The sequence below is a fragment of the Poromitra crassiceps genome (assembly GCF_964638095.1).
Source record: "Poromitra crassiceps genome assembly, chromosome: 4".
NCBI classification, from domain to species: domain Eukaryota; kingdom Metazoa; phylum Chordata; class Actinopteri; order Beryciformes; family Melamphaidae; genus Poromitra; species Poromitra crassiceps.
The window spans coordinates 52722143-52749496 of NC_139626.1; the positions used below are offsets into that span (position 1 = coordinate 52722143).

General features: G+C 43.1%; 1 protein-coding gene across 1 annotated transcript; it reads left to right on the forward strand.

Moving 5' to 3' along the window:
- Window positions 1–984: 984 nt before the first annotated feature.
- arhgap19 (Rho GTPase activating protein 19) lies at window positions 985–22530 on the forward strand (the record flags this gene model as incomplete). The annotated part of the gene is made up of 12 exons (XM_083635963.1): window positions 985–1028; window positions 2576–2856; window positions 5505–5585; window positions 7043–7252; window positions 8647–8873; window positions 10824–10910; window positions 12343–12408; window positions 17906–18115; window positions 18708–18815; window positions 21427–21540; window positions 21768–21869; window positions 22474–22530. The coding sequence occupies 12 exons, from the start codon at window positions 985–987 to the stop codon at window positions 22528–22530; spliced, it is 1587 nt and encodes a 528-aa protein (XP_083492089.1).
- Window positions 22531–27354: the final 4824 nt, after the last annotated feature.

The window sequence follows — 27354 nt, forward strand, 5'->3', positions numbered from 1 at the left end:
AAAACAGCATGCACGTCAAAAACCGTGCACATACCAACTCTGACTAAATGTGCAATTCAGTGTCTATATTATCTGACATACACCCCCCAAGTCACCGGAAGCTTGGACCCCGCATCGCCGCTTGCGGCTATATTTCTAATTATAATTCTAATGTACGTGATCATACTGCTGTTGCTGCCAGATTTATCCATTGTACATTTTTTAAACTAGAAATCTTGCGCGCTACACGCGCTCGATGCCTACGCTCGCCCGCTATGTGGCCTCGCCAGCTCAGCCCTGCATGGCCTCGCCCGCTCTGCAGCTCACTGCTGCGCGGGCTCGCATATGCAGCTTGGCCTCGGACACTATGACATCACTGATGATGTCAGACATTGTGACATCATCAGTGACATCACAATTGCTCGAGTGACCATCACTGATGATATCACTGATGATGTCATAGACATTTCACTGATTATGTCATAGACATTGTGACATCATCAGTGGGACAAAAATGTAAACAGAGACACAGAGCCCACTTACTCCCTTTTATGATGATTATGATGATGTTGATGATGATGTATTATCACTTAAGGCATTACAGGACAGACAAGTCCTATGGTAACCAGGGTTACAGCAAGGACTAAACCACTCAGATCAGATATCAGAAATCCTATTTTGGGATGAAAAAGGTGGCTGTCACCTAAAGGTGACTGATTTACATCCCTAGTTACCTATTGTGTGAATTACTTTACAGATGATTCATTATACAAACCACAAACATAAAACGTTCTAAAAAAGAGTGAGAGTTCTTTTTTCTGCACAACAGATGTTGTTTTCCTCTGGACAAGGCCCCCTGGGCCAGCCAGTTAATTCAAACCAACCAACCAGAGTGAAAGACATGCAAATCGGAGCCATTATGTCACGCCCATGTTATGGCAACCCACCAATGGCTGAGAATGTAGGCGGGGCTTGGAGGACAACAGCGGAGGATTCAAACGGAACATGGCTGCGGGTAAAGATATCGATGAAAAGACGGAAAATAGGAGGTAAGAATGGGTTGAATATGGATACATATGGTTATTCACATTGATAACGTACCAGGCGCACTCACTGGTCAAGCTGAAGTTGTGCGATTACAGCTGAAGTTGTGCGATTACAAAACATTGCTGTATGTGGCTGATGAACTGACAAGCACGCAACAGTCACTAGCCGAGTAGCCGTCCACAGGCTGCAGCTGAGTGTTAGCGAGCTAACGCTAGCTGGCTAGGCTAGTTACAACTTAGTGGCCAGAAATGGTGTGCAGCGGTTTGAATGATACAGTAAGTAACTATAATGAATGTTCAACGTTAGACGTTAGCTAGCCCCTTCCAGGACTGTCTCGCCACTGTTTGCCAGTGAGGAGACAGTCCTGACTACTGCTAGACGTTAGCGGAGCCTGACAAAATAGGCTACTTTCATGTTAGCCTGTCGTTAGCTAGTTAATGGCATGTTTCTCTCGTGTTTATCCACATGCATAAGCTTAGAGAAACGTTAACGTATGTTACATGGGGCTTAGCATATAAATCAACTTAAACCTAGATACACGTTAGCCCTTTTCAGAACGCTCGTATATTCAGATCATACGACCTAAAGGGCTAGATACACGTTCATGTTGCTGTACTGCTTTATTGCTTGTCCAATGCTTTGCTTAGGCAAACTCACAGAACTCACAGAAAGGGACTTGAGATGGCTAAGGTTACGTTTAGTAGATTTAGAGCTAGCGTTCACGCCAGAAATTGTATCCATTGTCATTTTTAAGGTATTAGTACGCCACTTGGGTTAAATCATTCTGGCTTTGGAGGCGCTGTAGGAGAGAGATTTAGTCATGTTAACCAGGCTTACAAACTCAGGCATAGGGAAAAAAAGTGACAGATACCAGGGCACGGCAGACACACAAAACCACTCAGAAATCGTTCATGTCGTATTTTGGATGAAAAAGGTGGCTGGCTGTCACCTAACGTTAGCCTAAAGGTGACTGAATTGATTTGCATCCCTGAAGCAGCACTTCATCTTCTACAAATCACTACAAAACAACAACAACAACAGTGTGGCTTAAAAATGAATTTGGAAAGTTGTCAGTTTATAAGCAAGGTGCAACCTGTTGGGTCGCAGCTATGCCATGCATGACTTCTAGAGATGTAAACGATATGAACATTTCATATCACGATTATGGTGACAACAAAATGATCACGTTACCCGTATTATCATGGTATTGTTAAAATTGGCAAAAAATGTTCAATAAGTACTAATACACTCACAGAAATCATTTCACCAAGTTTTATATTGAAAACTCAGGCCCCAAAAGGATTGTGTTAGACTCACTGAAATCATTTCTCCAAGGCTGCATGTCTGCATCTGGGAGACGGTTGCCAGCTTTGGTTGATGATGGACAGTATTTACCACGTTTTTCAAAGTGTACGATTTCGTAAGGAATTTGATCACGGTTATCATAAGGAATTTTATCACGGTTATCACATTGCCGTTATCGTTTCATCCCTAATGACTTAATACAGTGTGACGTCACGTGGACAAACTGTGTGTCTCTCTGCCTTAGTGGGACAGTGTGCAGCAGCATGGTGATCAATAATGAGGAGGCGTCAGGGGGCTCTCACGCTGGCCGCCCGCCCATCATCTTCAACCCAGACTTCTTTGTGGAGAAGCTCCGTCACGAGAGGCCAGAGGTTTTCCTGGAGCTGGTTCTGAGCAACGTCACTCGCCTCATCGACCTGCCTGGGACAGAGTTCGCCCAGCTCCTGGGAGAGGAGGGCCCAAAGACCCCCACGGGCGGAAATGGAGGCGGCTTCTTTCGTTCCTTCAACTTCCTTAAACGCAAAGGTAAGAAGAGGTCAACCAGGTGACGTCTTTTAGAATTGACTGTAGGTGCCCCAGTTGAACGTTGTTTTCTTTCTCTCACGGTGACGGGACATCAAACTCCATTCAGTGTTTTAATGTCTGCCTTAAGCCCAGTTCAGATCAATGATTTGTGACTAGACGAAGTCGAAACTCGCAACTTCTTGCCATAAGGCGTGCCACTGGCGACTTAACAAGCTGAGTCGCAGGCGAAGCCACCATCCGCCTGGAGTCAAGCTGAGTCTGTTCACACCCCTGCGAATGTTCCCTGCAAATGTTCTTAAACGGGTTTCATCTTGTAGCAAATCATTGCTCTGAACTGGCCTTCACTCCGCAGCAAAACATACTTGGGTTAGACGGATACATACATTATTTTTGAAAGTCGACGCGTATGTTTTTAGACTGAAGTTATCTATGGAGAACATTTTGTGCTGATATTAAATATTTTTGAATTTCACCATGCCAAAAAACAAACAAACAAGTAAGTCAGTGTTTCCCTTCAGAATTCTATAGAGAGACAAAGTGAACGTCACTTCCTGCCTTTTTCTCTGTACCAGCATCAAGAAAGTCACAGTTTGTGGTAAAAGTGTGGCACTATAAGTTATCAATCAGAAAGACTACGCACAACCAGTCATGTAAGTGACGTCTCTCCCGCCAGTCCATGTTGTTGATGGTGTGATGTATATTGTGCGACACGAGAGATGTAGTCGATTGACAAAACTAAACCTTATGTTTCAGTTTCAGGACAAACTGCAACTTTTTTGACATGCATAGTTCTCTTTTAAATTGACAAAATCTAACATGCGTGTACTCCGTGGCACAATTCAAACGGGATCCAAAAAGTACCGTCTCTCTCCGTTCAGCACCATTCATATTTTTTCAGACGGTGTTACACAGAGAAAGACAGGAAGCGACGGTCACTTTGGCTCTGTATTCTTGTCGGGGTGAAAAATCCTCTGAAACAGCATTTTGACCATGGGGGTCATACTCCATTAAAACCTATGCCAATGAAATAGTTTTGCTTGTATTTGTTTGGCTCATGGTCAGAGAGTGCATAGCAGGGATGAAGTTTGAGAACAGGCAAAGGCCAAATACTGTAGGTATATAACTCAGTAGAACCTGACCGATATATCGTCCGGTATGTTGGCAGATATTTTTTATTTTGTATTTTTTAAGTTATAGACAGCATGTTGTGTGTATTTGATATTTCTTTCTGAACTCAAGTTCTATTTTATATTTGTTCCATTTGGGTTTTTGCATTTCCAGTTATTTATAATGATTAAATAGCCAGTTCAGTGTACTGTTTCATTGCATTGATGTCATTTTGGACAATAAAGTTGATTGATAAAAGCTGTAAAATATCCTGCCTTGTACATTACATATCTCAAGTCATATGTCAAGTGTTTGATATTTGAGGGATCATTGCAAAAAAATGTGTAATATAATGTGTATACTTTATATATGAGAATATATATACTATAATATATACTGAGAATATTCCCTAATTTGGTATCGGCATCGGCCTCAAAAATCCAGTATCGGTCGGGCTCTATAACTCAAGCAAAGACCCAATATGTAGGTATATATATAACTGAGGCATTCAAATATGTATATATAATATATAGAACATACATAATACTATTACTGTACTTGTAAGTACACATGTGCACTGTGGACAAAGTGTGCCAATGTGCATTAGCAATGTGAGTGAAGTTGAATAGTGTATTTACAGGAGGAGAGAGGAAGAGGGAGGGAGAGGAGGAGTCCCCAGCACATCGCATCGTAGGCCTCTGAATCGGAATCGAATCGTCAAGTGCCTATCCCTAGGGAGTCCCACGCCTATGGGATGTACATTCTGTTCTAAAATCATATTTAGCTGGTAAAGTGACTTGTCGACTTTCACAATCCATCAGGCCAGCAGGTCAAATCTTCCTGTTCTCATTGTGATCCAAGAGGAATCACTGTACAAACGCCGCATATGACGTCGTGGGATGACCTCTGATGGCCTCTATCCAGAAGATATGGGGTTCGTGTTGCTGTAGCATGCTGCTTCCTAGGCATGGGTCTATTTCCGGTTTTACCGGTTCGGTTCGGTGTATGAGCCCAAACCGTTTTGATCACGTGCGAACTGAACCCCCCCCCCCCCCCCCCCCCCCTTTTCTTTTTTCTTTTTTTTTAAATCAAGAAATAGTGCCAATCCATTCTGATTGCACTATTTTTCATATTAGCCTCTTCTCAAGTTGCACTAGTAGGCAACAGTCTTATTTTGTTTATTATGTTGATGTTTGAAGAAAAATTACGCTGAATAGTTATGAGAAATAAAAACTGTGTTGTTCCAGTTAAATGGTTCTGCTTATTTTTATTCAATGTTAGTGCTGGTTGGCATACCAGCTTAGAGGTGCATTATTGCCACCAACTGCAGTCGCATTAGTCATTTATGGGCTTTTTTTTTGTGTGTGTAAATTTTTATATGTTTTTTTTTGGGAATATCAAACCGGTTTCAAAAAAATTAAAATGCCCATGTGTGTGCCCATTTTTAAATGGGACAAGTTTGTCCCGTCTGTATCTGAGGCTAGTGGGACTGAAGTCCACCGTCCATGAATGAACTGCAATGCTTTGTGTCCCCGGTACAGAGAAGGGCGTTGTGTTTGGGACCCCTCTGTCAGACGGCAGCATCGCACAGATCTACCTGCTCATCGAGTACCTCGGCAAGAGTGAGTAGTCCAGATACAAATCCACTGATTCCCCTGAAAAGTGAGTAGTCCAGTTACAAATCCACTGATTCCCCCTGTCTCAAGAGTGAGTAGTCCAGTTACAAATCCACTGATTCCCCCTGTCTCAAGAGTGAGTAGTCCAGTTACAAATCCACTGATCAAGAGTGAGTAGTCCAGTTACAAATCCACTGATCAAGAGTGAGTAGTCCAGTTACAAATCCACTGATTCCCCTGTCTCAAGAGTGAGTAGTCCAGTTACAAATCCACTGATTAAGAGTGAGTAGTCCAGTTACAAATCCACTGATTAAGAGTGAGTAGTCCAGTTACAAATCCACTGATTCCCCTGTCTCAAGAGTGAGTAGTCCAGTTACAAATCCACTGATTCCCCCTGTCTCAATTATTTGTAGATCCTGTACTCTCTCTACAAAGGCAAACAACGATAACTACTTATTGGCGTTTCAAAGTCACCTGAAAAGGGAATGTAATGTCAACAGAACATCCACCCATAAAAATATAGACATTTGCTGTAGCCCTTTATTTTATTTTATTATTAACCCCTTTGTGACAGGGAAACACTGAAATCTTCATTCTAAACAAATTGTTTTTATAGTCTTCTGAGCTCTTCATCACACTATCTTTGAATGAGCACACATTCAGTCATACACATTTAATTATTAAACAAACAACCTTTAATATAACCTTCTTTCACATCGACGAGCATTCTTTTGTGAAAAACAACCGTTTCAAAAACCTTTTTAGCCTGCTATACAACTACCTACCGTACTCAATAAGAATAATTTTTCAGTATCCCTCCGTCCCTAGTCTCAATCTTCCGACCATTCTACAAAAAGGTGTGATGATTAGGCAGAATTACATGCACTGTGTTGATTGGGCTATTATATGTAGGGAAATTGTGTTCATTTTGCCAGTTTGCAAGTGCTTGTTAATGTTGTGGAATTTGTTGAATATTCTTAGTCTGTCATTGCAGTCACAAAATCACAAATTCCTGGGAGGACTGTGGCAGGGCAACAAACTGATTTTGAATTGTTTAGATGTTTAGAGTGTTAATTTGTAGGGATGGTCCGATCCGATACTAACAGCTGTGTGAGCCTGACGCTGGCTTGCTAGGTTAATGTCACGTTGCATGCCCTAGGTGTAAAGTGGTATCGGGCGCGCGGCCGTGTCGGTATCGGGCAAGTACGAGTACAGCAAAATAGGGCCATCTCTAGTCCTTATTATAATTAATCCCAAAAGTCCAAATCTTGCCAAAGTGCATTGGTAAATTTATTATTAACAGCTTAGTTGTATAAGCGAGGGGAAAAGATCGGATCGGATTGATATCGGTATCGGCAGATACTCAAGATTGTGGTATCGGTATCGGATCGGATATGGAAAAAGTGGTATCGTGCCATCCCTATTCATTTGTTGATCTCCTCCTCCTCCTCTGGTCCCTGCAGACCTGCATGTAGAGGGTCTGTTCCGGGTGCCGGGGAACAGCGTGAGGATGCAGGCCCTGAAGGAGCTGCTTAACGGCGGGGCCGATGTTGCCCTGGAGTCCGGCGACTTCCACCCCAACGACGTGGCCACGCTGCTCAAGACCTTCCTGGGAGAGCTGCCTGAGCCGCTGCTTACACACAGACACTTCCACGCACACCTGAAGATAGCAGGTAGGCAGGCACACACACACACACACACACACAGGCACACACACACAGGCACACACACATACACACACACTCGTTTTTTTACTTCCCTCTCTTCTGTTCTCTCTGGAGATGTCAAACTAGCGACAGCAATGTTTGAGGGGTTTTAGTGCAAAATGCTACGTGTTTACTTTTTTGTATGTTTGCTAGCTGGAATTCATCAGTTTGAGATTTAAAAAATGCAGAGGAGTCCATCCTTGAAAGCAGAAGTGTTTTAAAGCAAGCTTCCTAGGATGACTTGTGTCCTTAAACGTGTTGTGTAGCATTTTACCATGAACGAACGAATCGTTTAATGACCGCACGACCAGTCGGTGGAATTAGTTTTCGGTACAGTTGAGGTAAAGCGCACAACTCCTTATGGAAAAATCGGACGTTTCGGCATAAAGCCTTTGTCAACCTTTTGACAAAGGCTTTACGCCGAAACGTCCGATTTTTCTCTGCCCAATAAAAGGCTTTTTTTTAAATTAGCCTACCGTGAGTGCCGGCTCTCCTCTTTCATTAGTTTTCGGTACAGCATGGGAAAAAGCGCAACAGCAGTGTCAAATAACATCAGACATAGACAGATGACGCATAATAGACCATGTCCGCAGCGCAGACTCCGCACATAACCACAAGACAATGATCACAGATATTTACAGTTATAAAGTGCAGTACATCTGGCAGGGTTAGTGCACTCAGTCAAGTGTTGAGAGAGTCCTTATAGCAAAAGGGAAGAAACAGTTTTTGAAACGGGCTGTTTTGGTGTTTTGCTCATGGAACGATAGCGCAGCCCAGAGGGCAACAGTTGGAACAGGTGGTGAGCAGGGTTAGAGGGACCCGTCAGAGATGATTGTATTTGCCATTTTGGTGGTGCGTTTGAGTTCTAATGATTCAGCTGAAGGGAGGGGGGGGGGGCTGCCAATGACCTTAGAGGTCTTTTTCACTGTGACTTCCTGTCTGTGCTGCTGCTGCCGCCCTACCAAACTAATGGTGGATGAGGTGAGCATGCTCTGATGGCCGTGTAGAACTGAAGGAGGAGCTTGTGTTGCTGGGCTTTTTTGGTCATGTGGTCCGTGTTGGTGTTCCATTTGAGTGACTTACTGATGTGTGTCCCAAGCAATTTGAAAGAGTCCGTTATGAACAGTTATGGGTTCTCCCGAGATGTGAATATATGCGTGTCTATGAATATGATGTCTATCATGATTTCTTGTGTCTAGGATGTGTTGAGCTGGAGGTTGTCTAGATATGACTCTGTTCCATCCCTCCTCCATATATGACTCTGTTCATCCCTCCTCCATATATGACTCTGTTCATCCCTCCTCCAGATATGACTCTGTTCATCCCTCCTCCATATATGACTCTGTTCATCCCTCCTCCAGATATGACTCTGTTCGATGAGCACGGCAACAAGACAGCGGTCCCCAACAAGGAGCGTCAGATCGAGGCCCTGCAGCTGCTCTTCCTGCTGTTACCGCAGGCCAACCGCTCGCTGCTCAAGCTGCTGCTGGACCTGCTTTACCACACCGCCAAGCAGCAGGACAAAAACAAGATGTCCGCCTCCAACCTGGCCCTCATGTTTGCCCCACACGTCTTCTGGCCCAGACATGTAAGCCTTGCAGTTGACAAAATACTATACGACAAAATACTGAAACATTTTTTATTAACATACATTTATATATTACTTAACATTTATTACTACTTTCAAGAACATACAATTGCAACAAAATAAGTGTTGTCGTTTTATATGGCAGCATAAATGTAACAGTTTTCCTTGAAATATGTCTTCAGATATTACCGTGGTTTGTTGTAAATGCTCTTTTGTAACCAAACCACTTCCACACTACTGAAGCCACTCCCCTTTTTGGAATTAAAGCCCCAATCAGTAAGATTTTTGACATTTCTTACTGTAATATAAGAGCTTTTTAGTCATAGGACATGATAGATTGACTTGTAATAGGGAGACTCTCGCCTTTATTTATCCCACACCGCCCTCCATTGTCCAGCCCTGGGACTGAGCAGTTTGTCTGCCACGTCCCATGACAAGATGTGCGCATGCGCTCTAGAGCGGCAGCGTTGTGTTCCTGGAAACCAGGAAGTAACTCGATTGCGGATTTGCTACGAAAATGATGTTTCACGGAACTATGGATTATTATTTCATCACGTGGTGAGTACCCGATGTCACAACATGTACATAAAGCTTTCTGGCGCTGTGTCTTGTTGACTTTGAACGGCGATATCGTTATCGATACTATTGCACGCAGAGGGCGCAGTTTCTCCAATAGCAAAACTTGGAAAACTTGCTGAATGGGGCTTTAACTCCTCCACCGTGGAGCCACTTTCAGCCGTGCTGCTTGTTGCTGTGCGTATACTGTACGTCGCACCGTTACGCAGCATAACGGTATAACGTCATACCGTTATGCAGCGTAATGGTATGACGTCATACCGTTATGCAGCGTAATGGTATGACGTCATACCGTTATGCAGCGTAATGGTATGACGTCATACCGTTATGCAGCGTAATGTTATGACGTCATACCGTTATGCAGCGTAATGGTATGACGTCATACCGTTGCACCTTGGTCGCACCAGGCCCGTCTGCGCAGCGCTCCGTCTGCGCCGCGGTTTTGCTCCGTCCTCTGCACGTCGGCATGCCCCACCGCACACGTTTCAGAAGCGGAGCGCTTCCGAGCGCTGCCTGGCAGCTGGATGCAAGATCGCGCGATACTGTGTGTACAATGGGGTGGATGTAAAGAGCACAACACACAAACAACACAGTCTGTCGTTGACTTGCTTTTGATTTGGTCATTTTCCCTTGATTGTTGTTCTTCTAATCATGGGTAAGTAGGCTGAAATTATGTCTTTATTTGTCATACAGTGCCTGTTAGCAGGAGGATAACTCTTGCATTTCTTCGTCTACTTGAAAGACTACAGGGGGAGGGGGGGAGAAGGAGAAGGAGTCTGTATTGGGTCTGCACACGGTGTTTTATTATGAAAATCGACCGGATTCTCGAGCAGTTGCTGTGTCTGACTTCCAGGCTGAACGATCTGCTCTGTGCAGCTTGACGCAGCTTCCAGGCGTCATCCGTGAAAAATAGAACTGCCGCGTATCTTTAGCGGAGCGGGGCGTCGAGGCGCTTCTGGGACGCTTCTAATACGCGCCGTTGCGCGCCTGGTGGGGATCGCACACGTTGACTAAAATGCCCACGAGCGGCTCCAACGCGGAACGCGTACGTGACGTTCCTGGTGGGACTTCTCCGTTATGCTCCGTAACGGTATGACGTCATTACATCAACAAGTCTGAATATGAATGGATGTGATTAAGCCACAGAAGCCTGATGGATAAGATTTTGACCTGGCAACTCCCCATCAGAGCAGATTCTTATTGGTGGAGAGAATGAAACCTCTATTAAACAGGTTTCTACAAGTCTGTAGAAAGTTTCAGAATGTTTTAAATTGAGTCGTCTAAATTCAAAGAAATGCTTTAAGTTACAGTAGAATTAAAGGTGTTTTTTCTGACCAATGTTCTCTCTCTCTCTCTCTCTCTCTCCTGCTCCAGATGACAGCTGGTGATCTGAAGGACAACCTGAAGAAGCTGAACAACGGCATGGCTTTCCTCATCAAACACTCCCAGAAACTTTTCAGGGTGATTATAGACGGTTTGAACTAATACAATAACATAATATTCTGTAAGCTAGTTTCCAAACTGTTCCCTAGCAACTAGGGGTGTCACGGTACACAAAAGTCACGGTTCGGTACGTACCTCGGTTTCGGGGTCACGGTTCGGTGCGAATACGGTACAACGGATAAAAAAAGCAACAAATCCCAAATTCTGTTTTTTTCCCCCTTCGAATTTTTCTGAATTCTGTGTTTTGCTTTTTACGCTCATTTTACCATCAGAAATAGTGTCTAATAAGTGGGAATGAATAAATGTCCACAATTTAATAAGATCTAGGCAATCTACACAAAAAGGTTTTACTCTACAGCAGCGATTTTCAAAGTGTGGGGTGCGCCTCCCTCTCAGATGTCTGTATTCCAGCTGTTTGACAGGGCAAAGGCATTTCCTCCCACTTTAAATCTTTATTGTACACAAGTTTGTAAACAGAGTACATGACAGACAGCGGGGTGGGTTTCACTTTCCCAAGTAAGTACGCTAACGTTATTGGATGCAAGTTTTGTTTACCATAATTACGTTCGGTCATCGTAATGGATTATTGGACTATGAGAAGGAGTCACCCCCTCTTCCTCACGGCATCTTGCTTGTCATCCCACACGATGTAAATTGCTTGTTTACAGGTTAACAGCTTTGTCAGTGTTCTGTAACGTTTAGCCGCAACTATAAAGGACTTTGTCGCGGCTACGTAACGTTACATTAGCAAGCTTAGCTCCTTGGCTTGATGTTGACAGAATTTGCAAAACACCTTATCGCCTGAGTCATAAAAGTCATTAGGATAGCTGGACGCTTCAATATTGTTGTGGTTTTGTGAAGTAGCATGGAAGCTACGGCTTGTAAACACGCTGGAGCGACCCCCGCTAATGTTTCCTCTCCAAAACATTCCATTCAGTGAACGCGGATTTCTATGGTCCTTGTGTTGTTTTGGTGCGTCTTCTTCTGTGGCGTTTAATTTAATTAAATTTAATGGCGTTCAAACAGCGTTTTAGGTGCTTTACCAGCACCTTCTGAATTTGACGTATTCGTCGTGTCGCTTCACGCACCGAACCGTGACGCCCATACCGTGAATTCACGCGACGAATACACGAACCGCGACACCCCTAGTAAAGTTGACATTTCAAACAAACAGCAGATTAAAGCGCGTGTGTGTGTACTGGGTTAGGGTTAGGGTTACTACCAGCAACACAATTCTGTGAAAACCGTCTATTGACTGACAACATGCAGACACACGCACACACACACACACACACACACACACACACACACACACACACACACACACACACACACACACACACACACACACACGGCACTGTAGTTAGATTCAAACTAAATTGTATGTTTCGTCCCTCATGTGTGGATTACTGACATGGATTACCATGCGTGTGTCCGCTGTTTTCTCCAGGCTCCGGGTTACCTGCGCGAGTATGCCAGAATGCACTTCACTGGGACCAAGGCTTTCCAGACCAAGGTGTGTGTGTGTGTGTGTGTGTGTTTGTGTGTGTGTGTGTGTGTGGGTGGGGCATGAACAAGGCGAGACCGAAGCACAGGAAGATTAAAGTTGACTTGAACTTGAGCTTAATGTTGGATAGCTTGTTGGATATCAAAGCTAAAGACGGCCATCCAAGTCTGTTAACTACGTAACTAAGTGAGTGTGTTGTTATTATTGGACTAAACATCCCCACGATCTCCCCGACCATAACATGAGTAGCCTATTTATATTCAAACCAATTCAGTGTGTTCATAACATGTGTTGCTCTCCTTAATGTAGAATGAAGTGACAGTGCAAAGTCAGACTCAGGGAGGACAGAAAGAGACCAGAGAGTTACAGGTAATGGAAACATCAGTCAGCTCAAAAGTGTAGCATAACGGTGATCATACTCATCTCTCTCTCTCTCTCATTCAAAAAGCATTATTGCCATGGCGTACATGTGCACAGGTTGCCAAAGCATCAATCTGGGAAGCCAGAGTCTATTTTTACTTGAAAAATAGACTCTGGGACAGCCCTACCAATTTTCCCAGCTTCCTGTACGTCTCCTGCCACCGTCACTTACTTTTCCGCGTCCGTGCTCCACTGTTTACAGTAGGGATGTTCATCAATTATCGAAAATCGATAATTGATCGTTAAGGATTGGAATCGATCCTGTGGCATTTGGATCGATTTTTTAATTATTTTTATTTTTATTTTTATTTATTTTATTTTTTGTACTAGGTTTGGGTGGAATTCGTTCCTCCTCGCCCCACTCCATTGCACAGCCGACTAACGTGAGGTGGAGCTTCATATAGTCTCTAGTTTTCTGGCTGGGCACGGGCCTTTGTGCCAACAAAACTGTTTTAAACATGGGGAATTCACACCGGCATGCGCCGGGGACAGCAGTGTTGGAGAGGAGACACATTGAAATGAAAAGTTCATTGAGGAGAACACGTTGTCTTTCGTATTTTCTGCCATAGGCATTCATTTTGCAAAAAAAAAAAAAAATTGAAAATCTTCTCAGTATTAATATGATCGATAATCGATAATTGATCGTTAATTTTCACCGATTATCGATTTTGGAAAATTTTCAAAATTAACATCCCTAGTTTGCAGTCTAAATAGCAACTTGCACCTCGACTTTCCAGTAATTTTCCACTGTTGTTGTGAGACGAGTTTACGTTTTCTATGCAGTGTGTTTATGCGTTAACGTTATTAGCGAATAGCCGAAACGGACGCGGAAAAGGAAGTGACGGTGGCTTTTCCGTCACTTCCGCTTTCCTTTTCCGCGTCCCTTGTATTAATATGAATATTATAATAATTCCACTACTTTTTTTCTAGGGCTTAAAATCCATACTGATTTTCCATTATATCCTTCATACGTTTGCCAGTATGGCACGGAAGTTGGCATTAAATGTCATTCTAATTCTAAGTTGTATTAAAAAAAAAGTCTTAATTTGAACTTGGAGAACCCTGGGGGTACCCTGGATACCTGACGAAGGTCACCTGACTGCAAAAGGGTTTGATTGAATCTTTCCCCCATTTGGCACATTCACACGGTTGTGCAAAGATTGTGCTGTGAGGAAAGTGTAGGTCAGGGATACTCAACTTGCTTTGCCCGGGGGCCACTTTCGTGAAATGATAGAAGGCCAGGGGCCAGTTAATAAACAATCAGTATACATTTTTCTATAGCGGATTGTAGGTTTTTGGGGTGTCAGCCGGAGTTTTAGTCTGACAATGTTGTGCACACCGGATAGTTAGTTAGGTTAAGTACATACATAAGTGCCTGGGTAGCGAGCAGACGGCGGTATTTGACAATTTAGCAGCTAAATCATAGATTATTGAAAGATATTCCATATTCCAGACTGAAATGCTATAAGTATTGGGCAGGAGTATTGGCCAGAATTGACATGAACATTTGGACACTTATTCAGCGGGTATCTTGCATGTTGCGTTCAGGTGCACTGTAAAAAAAAAAAAAAAAAATGCAATTCCGGCCGCGGGCCGCCAGTTGAGTATCACTGGTGTAGGCACTAGGCAGTCCACACTAGATTACACTCGAAGGTGAGGCTGGACATTACTGTGTTATACTGTAACTTAACCTATTCAGGGTAGTGCAGATAACTATATACTGTACATCAGGGGTGTCCAGACCTTTTTGAATGGACGTCAGATTAGATCATGTGAAAATGCCGGGGGGCTATGGGTGCTTCTCGCATCCCATGGGTTATAAATAAAATAAAATCAAAAATCACATCCAAATGTACTCGAAAGATTTTGTTTACATCTGAAAACATTAGTTCTGCATGTGCTGCTCCTACTTGGTGCTTGTACAAACTGTATCATAGTGCTGTCATCGTTGGGTGAAGGGAAAAATGCAAATTGAAGAATAACCAATACCGTGTGGAGGGTAGTGCTGCACGATTAATCGAATCGCAGTCGCGATGTCAGCATGTGCGATTACATACCCGCAAAAGGGTGCCATTATTTATATATATATATATATATATATATATATATATATATATATATATATATATATGTCTGTGTGTGTGCGCCTCATCTAACTAACGTTACATACGACGCAGCAAATAAACAAACATGTTTCTCTGACATCACACTGGACATCAACACTAGCAGGAGACTTCTCCCATCTCCGCAAATATACAGTAATGTAAAAAAAATATCTATGCTGTATTCTCTTCATAAAATGTTTAATATTTTTTGAAAGATAATTTTATTTCAAATTGTTTTAATATATTTCATGTAGCCATTTTAGTAACTACGGTACATGAAATCCATGTAGCTATTTTAGTCTGTGATACCGTGAAACCGTGGTATTTTTGTCCAAGGTTATCATACCGTCAAAAACTCATACCGGCACATCCCTAGATACCATTTGTTTATTAACTCATTGAGTGCCAGCCACTTTTGGAGAACGGAAGCTCCCAGTGCCAGAGTTTCAGAGCGTTTTCAGTGATTTCTCGAGGCCCACAGAATATTGTGTGATATTACTATGTAAACACCGAACACGCACAAAGAACGGGGAGACTCTCTTCTATCATCTGCAAAAAAAGTTTATTGATGCCATTTTCCGTTCTTTAGTTATGAGCCGGAGAAGATAGGCTGTTTTGAGCAAAAAGACAGGTTTCAAATTATAAGCTGAGATATTCAGCCTTTTGTGAAATGAAGCATTTCAAGCACATTCACTGACTCTAGCTAATATTTTCTGATGTAGTGACGTGGTGTAGTTCTGTGGAGCCTGCGTGCCCCACCCCCCTCTCCCCCCCTCAGCTGCAAACTCCTCCCCACACGCACCCAGTCTATTTTCGGAGCCTCCATTTTTGCGCCGGGCGGCTCCCAGCACGACAAGGAAATGCCAAACGGGACTACAGGGAAAGGTTTGGCCCTTCGGCGTCGGGTGCTGCCTTTCTGGCGGGTAATCGTGTGGAGAAACTATATGCAGACAGACAGACAGAGGCAGAGGAGCTCAGTTGTGGGCGCGGATTGACTGATGTCAATCCGCAGCCAACTTCAGCTGCAGACAGAGCAATCTATATGGCTCTGGCTGCAGCATGCATCGGTTTCTCTTTGATCACGGCTTTTTCCTGCAGTTTTCCGGACCTTTCTGTAATCTGGAGAGCACTGTCGCCACCTAATGAGTCCGTAAAATAGGTTATACACCTTCAATAGCTCCCATATTTGTACAGGAGATGCCTGATGCTTTGATCCACGTCCCACCGTCAACATACTCGTCCTTGGCACTCTACGTTACTAAACGAAATGACGAACATACTCGTCCATGGCACTCAATGAGTTAATTATATCACAATCGCAATATTGTCCACAGTAATCGCTAATCGCACCTTTTCCCTCAAATCGTGCAGCACTAGTGGAGGGCCACATGTATATTTTGAGAGACGAGACGAGGGCCACTTAAAATCAGTCCGCGGGCCGCAATTGGCCCCAGGGCCGGACTTTGGACATGCCTGCTGGTTCACTTCAGTGGCTCAAATCTTTGGCCCTGTAGCTGCTACAGTTGGAGCTGGAGAAATAAATGGTCTGGTTTGCTTCACCTGTGTGTCTGGTTTGGTTCACCTCACCTGTGTCTGCAAATGTCAGCTATGCCAGCACTGGAGAGAGCCGCTAATGTTAATGTAATTTAACCTGGTTACATGATGGCTCGTTAAGTGCATAGGTCCGCCCAGCCCATTTTCATACACATAAAACAATGGCTTGAGATCTGCAACCAGAAAAAAGATTCAGGAACTTGAAGCCAGGTAGTTACATTTCCAAGTAGCCTACCTAATAGTGCTGCACTGTGCAGTCAGTGTGCGCAGAATATGTTATGGATGGATGGCAGGATTAAAGCAGCTGGAGATTGGAGAAGTTTAATAACGTTAATTCAATTTAAACTTCATTGGAATTTAGTCTATAATATACATTGTGTTTGATTCTGCATGTGTGAAGCCCATTTAGGCGCTGATATGTCCGCCCCGTTACAGTCATTATAATATTTTTGTTGTTTCTGTCTGTATCAACTCAAGCAAGAAGAGCACAGTAAAATGTACAGGTATTAAAATGTTTTTGATTAAGAATCCTGAGAGAAACGTGATCTCAACTCTAAACAAGAAAATCGAGATTCTCATTTGATCCAGACACGTGCAGCCCTGGCACCAGATTATATTATATTTGTCGGTGAACCATTAAAGCTTGTCTTAGACTAGACTAGATTCCAGTTCATTTGAGTTTATTTACATGTTACCGTGATTTTTATTTTTGGGATACAAAACTAGTCTCCCTTTAGGTGACTGTCACCTTTTTGATCCCAAAATGAGCAGATTCTTAATCTGCGCTGGTATCTGTCACCTTTTTCACACTCCATGAGTTTACCTCCCTGAATGGAGTTTAAAAGGTGAACTGCTTGAGATGTTTCTAAAGCTTAATTTATACTCATTAGAAAGTGTCGCTCAGCACATGGTCGCAGACGAAAAAGAAAGTGTCGCATTTATTCTTCAGTGAATGTTCGCTTCGGTTCAACGGTCACGTGACACCCGAACGCTATAAGCAGAAAGCCAAGAGAAGAGAGGGAACGCACAGTGAAACCACCTCGGAGGCAAGATGTAGCGTACTTGGCTGCAGCCGCATATAAACGACACACAACCACACAACTCACCTCCTCTCTCTCTGGCAAATTGGTCACAATGTTCTTTGTGATTTTCACGAAGTCATACATATAGCGGGGACACGTTCATTCATTTCAATCGAGTGAAAACCAAAACAAGGAAGTCAAGCGCGTGCCGTCTATATAGCCAATCAGACTTGCGCGATACTACGACGTAGTCAGCGACACTAGACATTTCACCAGGTAGCAGACACTGCTCGCCGACACTTGAAAGTGTCGACTCAAGTCCTCATTTCTGTCGGCGGCCATTTCAAAAGTGTCGGCAGACAAAGCATCAATTGGGCTTAACTGCCCCCTTATTTTGTCTTCCAGGATGATCTGGAGCTGTTGTCTCTGAGCGGCTCCCCGGCTCGGCGGGTTGCGGTGCCGCCGGCGAAGCGGCCGGCTACCCTGGAGCCCGCCTCTCAGCAGCAGTACCAGTCACCGGCACAGCACCACACCGAGGAGGCGCTGCAGGAGCTCTTCAGACACGTGCACCACAACATGCCCGACTCGGCCAAGAAGAAGAAGCTCATCCGACAGGTTCTGTTCACGCTCTCTGATTACAGCCAGACTGCCGAGATGAAAACGTAGACCTAGAAATGTAACGCCATTCCATACTTGCAAGTCACTCAGTCTGGATAATAGGGGTGGGGGGGAAATCGATACAGCATAGTATCGCATTATTTTGTGTGGCAATATATCGTATCGAATGCAAAGTATCGTGATATTTTATTATACAAATTGTCGTGCATGCAACATTTACGACAGGCTTTTATGACAACGTCGGTCAGTCTGTCTGCTTGACAATCTCATGTTGCTGCAATAAAAACGATTGAAGTGAGATAAACAGATTGGGAACTTTATTTAATTCGATAAAACGGATGTTGACCACATGTTTTCCTTTGGGGACATAATTTACAGTTGAAAAAAGTTAATAAATCACAGTATATCGCAATACTCAATATATCGCAAATACTAGCATATCGCAATGCTATCGTATCGTGACTTAAGTATCGTGATCATATCGTGTCGTGGGGCATCTGGTGATTCGCACCCCTACTGGATAACGACTTGTGTTTATAACGCCTAAACTGCAAAATAGAAGTGTTACTCTCTCTGTCCCATAATGCAGTTAGCCAAGCGGACCACCTCGGGGACGCCCACCGACGAGGACCACCAGACGCCCCCGGGCCCCAGCAGGAAACACCCTCGCTCACGCTCCTTCGGTGGGCTCATCAAGGTATAGTGTTAAATTTAATTCTAAAGGCTGTTAGAATTCCCCCCCCCCACCTGTCAATCACAGCCACAGATGTGTACACGTCGGACGTGAATTTCTGGAAAATTGACCGTGGCCCGAAAAAAAAAACGCCGCAATAACGCCCAGCGAAACTTCGCCGTTGGTATGCACGGTTGCATTGACTGATACAGGTTCGGAAAATATTATTGACGTGTGAATTAATCGCACGGAAAAAATCGCTCCCGATGTGTAGGGACCTTAACTGGTATTACAAAGGGTCTTAAAAAGTCTTAAATGTAACTTGGAGCACCCTGTGGGTAGCCTGAAAGATAGTGGAGAGTGTTGAAGTGAGACTGCAGGGGGTGGGGGGGGTTGCACATTTTGTGTAGCAGATCCACCCTAACTTCTCATATCTCACTGCTGTAATAAGGCGAAGGGCTCCGCGCACGGTGCAGCACACAATGTGTGAGAGCTTTGCTCTCAAGAGCCTCCCCTGTATAAATAAAGGCAAAATAAAATAATAAAAACAATTGCTCAACTGGCACTTGAGCAGGCGAATCGTGCTAGAAATAAGCACACAATCTTTCTAGTTGTATTAACTTGTAAAGAATGATCTTAAACTATAGAAGTGTAGAAGCCTATTCATTGGTCATATTTCTCTGCTAACTATCGGAATGCATGGGATTAAACTAGAGATTGTAATGGCAACCGTTGTGTCTTACTATTTGGCATGCATTAGAATGAGCAATCATGCATGATTAGAATGAGCCATCATAGAGAGCCGCAGGAACGAGTCCGGAAATCATCGATGCAACACTCCTGGTTCTTCACTGTTTTCGCCTATGGGAGTTTTGAATGAGTTTTTGGTGCAATGCTTCTAATAATCTCTCTGGGCAACGCTGGCTTAACCAAACGCGAACCAGTGTTTAGTAATATCGTCTTCACACACGAGGACCACTTTTATGCGTTTTGAAGCTTTTACGTGCCGTTAAAAGGGCGGCTAGCTAGCAAACGGCTAAATGAGACTACACTGTTGAGTCGATGGGGATATATATGTCAATAACGTCACCACTTCAAAGGACGAACACGGAAATTCTCTTTCCCTCACCTGGTTCAGCCCGGGGTAATCAGTGCACACATCAACAACAGTCCAGGTTGAGTGCTGATGACGTGACGTGACGTGGAAGCCTATGCGACAGTGTGTAGTAGTGAGACCTTATTTGAAGCATCGCGGCAAAAACCCATTGAAAAATCCCATAGACAGAAACAGTGAAGAACCAGGAAGTCCGGGACTTCCGCGTTCTGACTACAAAAATATGTCATCCCTGCGGCTCTCTATTGCTTTGAATGTTTGAACGTCGCAAATGTCATCAAGAGGTAACTGTTTAAAAAAAACTTTTGAAAACTTTTTTTAAACAGAAATCCAGTAAGGTGACATCAGTATACACACACACAGGTCGCTCATGTTTACCGACCGGCCGTTCTGTGATACTATTCTACCAAAGGAAACCAGAATGACGAGAGAGGATTTCGCTCTTGAGTTTGGATTCGCCACTTCTGTGGGCTGAGGCGCAATTTATTTTCCCACAGACATTTCGTAAAATGTCTATAAAAATAGTCCTACCTGGTCAAACCAAACGGTTCAGCTATATTTAGAATCGGGAGAGACCATAGCACATTTCACTCGGACCAAAAAAAAACATAGAAAAAATATTTTCTTTAGTTTCTAAATATCTCTGAACCGTTTGGTTTGACGAAGTAAAACTATTTTTATAAGCATTTTATGAAATGTCTATGGGAAAATAAATGGCGGATGAAAATCTCTGGTACAGTGCTGAAGCAGGAAGTGACGTTCCACTTTGGCTCTCTATCCAAGCCCCTCTTTGATTTAGTCTCAATAGTCAGTAGGGATGGGCATCGAATTTCGAATTTTCGAATAATCGTTATTATCAAGGTCGACTTTTATTATTGAAAGTCGAAAAAAAAATTGTCAGTGAAATGTTGCATTGTCTCCCCTGATTCTAAGTATAGTCGAATCGCTTGGTTTGAGCAAGTAAAACAATTTTTATAAGCATTTTAAGCACGGTTTATGGAAAAATGAATGGCAGATGAAATCCCATGAAGAGGGAGAGGGGGTGACTTTGGCACCCCTTTGGCACTCAGACCTGAGCCTACTAAATATTTAATGAACCACTCATGATTGTCAAAACTGTTTTTTATTTTCGAAAATGTGTATGTCATGTAACATATTCTTTACTTCAGTGGTGCAATGCTTGTTTGAGCTAAAAATCGACAGCAGAAGCTTTTTATAATAATTAATAAAGCCTTAGACTTAGAATCAGGGGAGACAATGCAACATTTCACTCCCAAAAAAATAAAATAAAATAAAATACACTTTTAATTTTTTTTACATTAATTTTCGAATTTCGATTAAAAGTCGACTTTGGCCAGTGAATTTCGAATAGTGTTTTTGCTAGAAATGCCCATCCCTAATAGTCAGGTGCTTTTTTATGTAAAAACGTTTCCATAATAAGGGATGACTAATTCTAAGATGGAGTAGCCTTGTTCATCTTATACGCTCGTGTCTCTCTCTACCCTGATGCTCTGTTACCAGCGTAAAGCGCGTGGCGAGCAGCCCACCACAGACAGGAGGGGCAGACACGTGTCCCAGGAGACCGTTACCACGACGACGAGAAAAGCTGGCAAAGAGAACGTAGTCCTGCAGGCGGTGAGGCATTTTTAATATCTAATGTGTTTTGCTTTCTGTTCCACTTTGCTCAAATGTTTTCTAATTGACAAATGCGCTCAAATCGGCTCCATTGTGATGAATGTCTTATACCAGAGTCCAACTACAGTTTCTTAGGCTGTTGTTTTATATCTGCCAGAAATGTAGCATATTATCCAAAACTTGCACATGAACAACTTTTAATTGTGTGTGTGTGTGTCTGTATACAGGTGAACACTCCATTGAATGCTCCTGCGCTGGGGAAGACAGGGCTGCTGGTGAAGAGCTCAGACTTGGCCCGCAGTCGAGAGAAAGCTCTGAGGGTCTCCAAGGTACGACGCGCCTTCACCTAACTGCATACACGCAAAATTGGTATTGTAATTGAAATATCATATCCAATTGGAAATCGAGTCGAATCAGGAAATCGGTGGCGATACCAAGCCCTACGAGTCGCTAGACTGTGGCTGGGAGGAGGGGGCGGGTCGCGGTTACCACGGAGACGACTGAAACCGTTGACCGAAGCATACCGTAAATGACAAACGTTGTGCGACTTTTCTTTCTGTCGAGCAACACTTAACCGAAAGTGTGGAGCGCCCCATCATCAAATCAGCCTTAAAGGAGAACTCTTACATCTGAATGAGTCTTGTCCCTGGTTAAGTAAAGGTTTAACAAATACAAATGAAAACGTCACCGGGAAACAATCCTCACTTATTTTGCACACGATCTCACACACGTCCAAAAACTGTAAACCGTTTTGTAAGGCATTGATTTACGACCGATAATTGAGAGCTGATTAGAGTTGTTTGAAGTTGTGGACCAGTGATGTCATTTGTGCATGAAGAATGACATCACTGCTCCACAACTTAACTCAAATCAAGTTCATCAAGTGAAGTTCTCCTTTAACGGTCTATCTCTCCTCCCTCCATCTCGCTCCAGGACTCTCCCTCTGCCACCAGGATGTTTTTCTCTCCTGCTCAGGAGATCTCCATGTAGAAACCTCACTCCTCCTCCTCCTCCTCCTCCTCCTCCTTTGGAACAGGACCCGGGCAGTATTATTCCTCATCTTTATCATTGTGTTGTTATCCTAGTAACACTGTTTTAACTGTGACTAATACAGCAGCATGAGCCTAAGCCAAGCCAATGCCACTATTTCTGTCTTCTCTCCTCTCCTGGTCCTTCTTCACGCTGTGTCACTGTTCACAAACTAGCACCAAAAACAGAATAAAACGCCGCTCTACAGCGTTATCTCTCTAGCTTCAGTCTGAGGCTGGCCGATGGATGCCTGCTAAATTGATATCACGAGAATCAAAAAGAATTGATTCGATATCGATATGCAACGATATCTTCAACTCATCAGGACACAGCCACTCCTGGAGTCTGTTGGACCAGATAGACTACTAGCGAGGTCTGCAACTGCTGCAGTCACCAATTCTGATTTGATCTTATGACGGCGTTGTAAAAATGCAGTTTTATTTTGAACCCACTTAACTTAATGCACCTGTGTTGGTCTTATTTTGGAGTTACATTGGGATTTTTAGGTCAAAGTTATTATTATTATTATTATTATTATTATTATTATTATTATTTTACTTTTAAGGGGGGAGATTAATGCGATGTGCCACACAACTGGATGCGGGGGAAACGGTGTAGTCAGATGAAGAAGCACGATCTATGCTTTGGCTTGGCTTTGGCTCGACTGCCTGCTGGTGCCATCGATCACTTGAACGCTGTGGGTTTTAGCGACTCTATCAGAATCTACAGACTCTATGACCACTAGCTAGTTGAGCCTGCGCTCTGCAGTAGCCTATTTGTATATGTTGTACAGGATGTGAGTGCTTGTGTTTTTTATGTGTTTTTGTTTTGTTTAAGTAGTCTTATTTGTATATGTTGTACAGCGTGTGAGTGTGTGTGTGTGTTACCTCTTCATCGGGAGCTGGGATGCCTGGTGTTCAGTACGAGTTGGGCCCAGTGGCTTCTGGCTCTCTGGTGCTGTGTGGCACTTCTTTTATGCCTTTTGTGTTATTTTGTAATGGGATTCAGAAGGCTGAACTGGAGCATTTGCCTTGATTCAGCAATTGTTCTTGTCTAACTGGTTATAAACAGTGACTTCAGCTACGTGGTACTTATTATTAACAAGACCCAACTGCACTTGCATAGTCAGTGTGTGATGTTGGCAGTGGGTATTAAAAGTGTCATGTATGGTCGATATTAGTGAACAGTCACTACTGTCTGCCGTAGGTGCAAACAGGTGAAGCGTTTGTCCCGCCCGTTTATCTGATTGACAACTCACTAGTGGATGTCAGGGGAAAGAGGGCAATATTCAGAGTGATGTTTTGAAAATGACAACACCGTCATTTTTACATCTCACTAGGATGAATAAATGCAGGCAGATATTGTATAAATCCATGAGATCAGTCTGGTATTGATAAGGCCATGGCCTGAAGTATGAAGTGACAGAACAGGATGTAGTCTGGTTCTGAAGTGACAGAACAGGATGTAGTCTGGTTCTGAAGTGACAGAACAGGATGTAGTCTGGTTCTGAAGTGACAGAACAGGATGTAGTCTGGTTCTGGCAGAGAGGTGTTCATCCTCACAGATCTGGACCCGGGACCATTAGAACTGGAGGTGCTTCTTAAAATGAGCTGTCGATGATATTCACTTCACTGGGAGAACATTTGAAGAGGTTGGCTTCAAAATGTACAAGTGACATCTGCTCATAAACAAATTATTATTATTATTATTATTATTATTATTTGTAAAGGATATTTAATAATCTGTGACACATTTATACTTTGATGACCCTTTCACAGGCTGGATCCTCTATTTCATTCTGTTACATATTGAATGATGGACTCCATGTAATTATTTTTAAGCAGTGCAGCGTCTTTCTGTCACGTCTGTCCATCCGTTTGTGCCGAGATATGTCCACGGGATATAGCACAGGGCGTGCCAAGATTCAGGTGTGTGTGTATGTGTGGGGGGGGGGGTCGAGGGTCCGGCCTGCGCAAACCTGCACTGCTTACAGGTGGGTGTGACTTTTTCTTTTTCTTCCAAAACCGGTATGTATTGTTTTGGAAGTGCTCTCTTCGGTTATTGGGTGGTGACAATATCAGATTTGTCAGTGAGTGCATGGATGCTAATTCAGCATCAGTGCTTGTGTTTCCTCATGTAGCAGCTGAGTGATTCTGATGTGAACAGCGGGACTGAGTTTTATACTGACCCTGTATGTGAATCGGTCGGATATGAAATGTTAGGTTATTTTTTTTAACAATCCCTTTTAATAATTTTCTTTATTTATATCCTCTTAAACTGGACAACAGGAGTGTATTTGTTTTTACACAAGGGTTTGTTTTACATTATTGATGGTTTAAATGAAAGTTGTGGGAGAGAGTTTCTGTATGCATTTGCTGCAGTGGAAACGGGCAGTAGTCAATGTACCCATCTGCTACTGTGTGCCTGGTCATCGAGAGGCCATGTTCACATGAAGTCATGAGTCCGACGAGGAGAGGAACCGAGCGTGCTCAGACCTCAGCCGGTGTTTTGCTGTTCTTGGGATGCTGCAGCGTCGACACGTAGGTTTGGTTTCTTTTTTCAACAGGATTCATGTTGAAAAGAGACATATTTGTGCGCTATCCAAAAACTAGCCCACACACCCAATGGCCCCGGCCTTTGCCGAGTTGGACTCTGTGGCCCTGTGGGGTCAGGATCAGGTCTCGGTTCCTCCTCCTCGACTCGTCGTCACTTGACCCAATTGACTTTTGCTCATCTTGTTGTGTAGAAAAGGTTTGGATGCGCCGGTAATACGTTTCCATTCCCAGTACAGACTAGAGTGGTATAACATTTATTTGGACACTTCTGGGAGACCAATACCTTATTTTTATCATCATTATTTATTGTGTCAGTCTGATATTGGGAACAGGTGTTGTATCGGCGCATTCTTAATTGAAAGTGTTGTGGATGATGGGTTTGTCGAAGGTGATTGAGGTGTTGAATCTGAATATTTTGTGACGTGCAGACAGACGCTAAAATACATTAACCCCCCCCCCCCCCCCCCCTCTTGTTTCATATCATATTTGAGGGTCTTTTTCACGGTATCTTCCCCTTCTCAGATTTTTTTTTTTTTTTACTAACATGCCTGAATTCATCTCAGTGGTTAAAAGTTACAGAACAAAATGGACGTGATTCAAGGTACATGTGTGTTTGGAACTTTTTTGTCTTATTTTGTCTATATCAGTGCGTGTGACGTGAATTACTCTGTTTTATATGTGTTTGCAATTTTGCCGTTATTGCACGTCTCTTTTCTTTTCTTCCGCCACCCTTACAGAAGTGTGAGCTATTTGTTACTGATCTTTAGTCTTTGCTGTTTATGGTCACCGGTGTGTTCATTGTGACTGCCTGAAAGAGTGACCGCTTGTCTGTGTTACGGTCACCGCAGCGAGTTTAGTCGCTTGGCGTCGCTGCTGCCCATTCATTTTGTATTGGTGGCGGCCGTCATCGCCTTCCAAAGCATGCTGGGGATACCTGGCGGCGGATGACCATGACGGGAGGAGGGGCCAAACTCAACTCGACCAATTGAAAACGGAAACACCGCAAGAGGGCCAATCAAGCTGCAGCACTAGACTACAAGCGACTAGTGCCGCTCTGGTGTGCATTTACCGTCACTGTGCGTTCACACCAGGGACATTTTCGCGAATTCGCGCAACGAGATTGCAGACAGACATTGCAATTGCAATTTCAACTCAACTCATTTTTTTTTTATTTTTTTTTTTGCGCCTTTGTGTGAACGTACAGTCATGGTTACTAATGTCGGTAGCATGTGACAAACCTGGACATGTTGAATTTTAGTTTTCAACTTTCTCTAGAAATGTTTCACTTGCACACTCAAGAAATGTGCGTTTAACGGACAATTTAAAATTTACAATGTGAATCTGTCTTGCTGTAAGCACAAAGCTCTTGCAGTGTCACGGTGAACTCATATGTGACTATTGTCTCATCGTATCTGGTTTATACTGTGGTAATCTCTCTGTCTGTTGTAATTTATCTGTCAAATAAGTTAAACCTTGTAAATGCATTCCTTGGCGATTCCTTGCTTTGGATTAAAACTTGTTTTGTTTTCTACAGTGAGCCTTTGTTTTGGGTTTTTCTTAACCTTGCAGTTGTTTTTTCTTATATCTAAAAATGATGTGTGTTCAAAGTAGGGCTGCCTCTAACGATTATTTTCATAATCGATTAATCTGTCGATTATTTTCTCGATTAATCGATTAGTTTGGTCTATAAAATGACAGAAAATGGTAGCAAATGACGATCAGTGTTTCCCAAAGTCCAAGATGACGCCCTGTTTTGTCCACAACTCAAAGGTAATATCCGTTTACTGTCATACAGGAGTAAAGAAACCAGAAAGTATTCACATTTAAGAAGTTGGAATGAGAGAATTTAGACCTTTTCTCTTAAAATTGTACTCAAAACGATTAATCGATTATCAAAATGGTTCAATTAATCAATTAATTTTCTGTCCATCCACTAATCGATTAATCGTGGCAGCCCTAATTCAAAGTACATAACTGTACTTTGAAGCAGATGGTGTAGCAGATTGTACTGGATATGGATATGGATATGGCCAATGCTGTGCCTCCGTATGCTCACAAGAGGGCACTGTTGGATAATAGAGAGTTACCACAGTCTGTACTCCTGTTTAGAGTCGACCTTTGTGCTGATATGACAAGCAAATCCAGCAAAATCTAAAGTTGCATTTTTCAGTTTCTGGACTATAAAATATGCTATGATGGCTTCCTGTACCTAAAAAAAATACTTCTCATG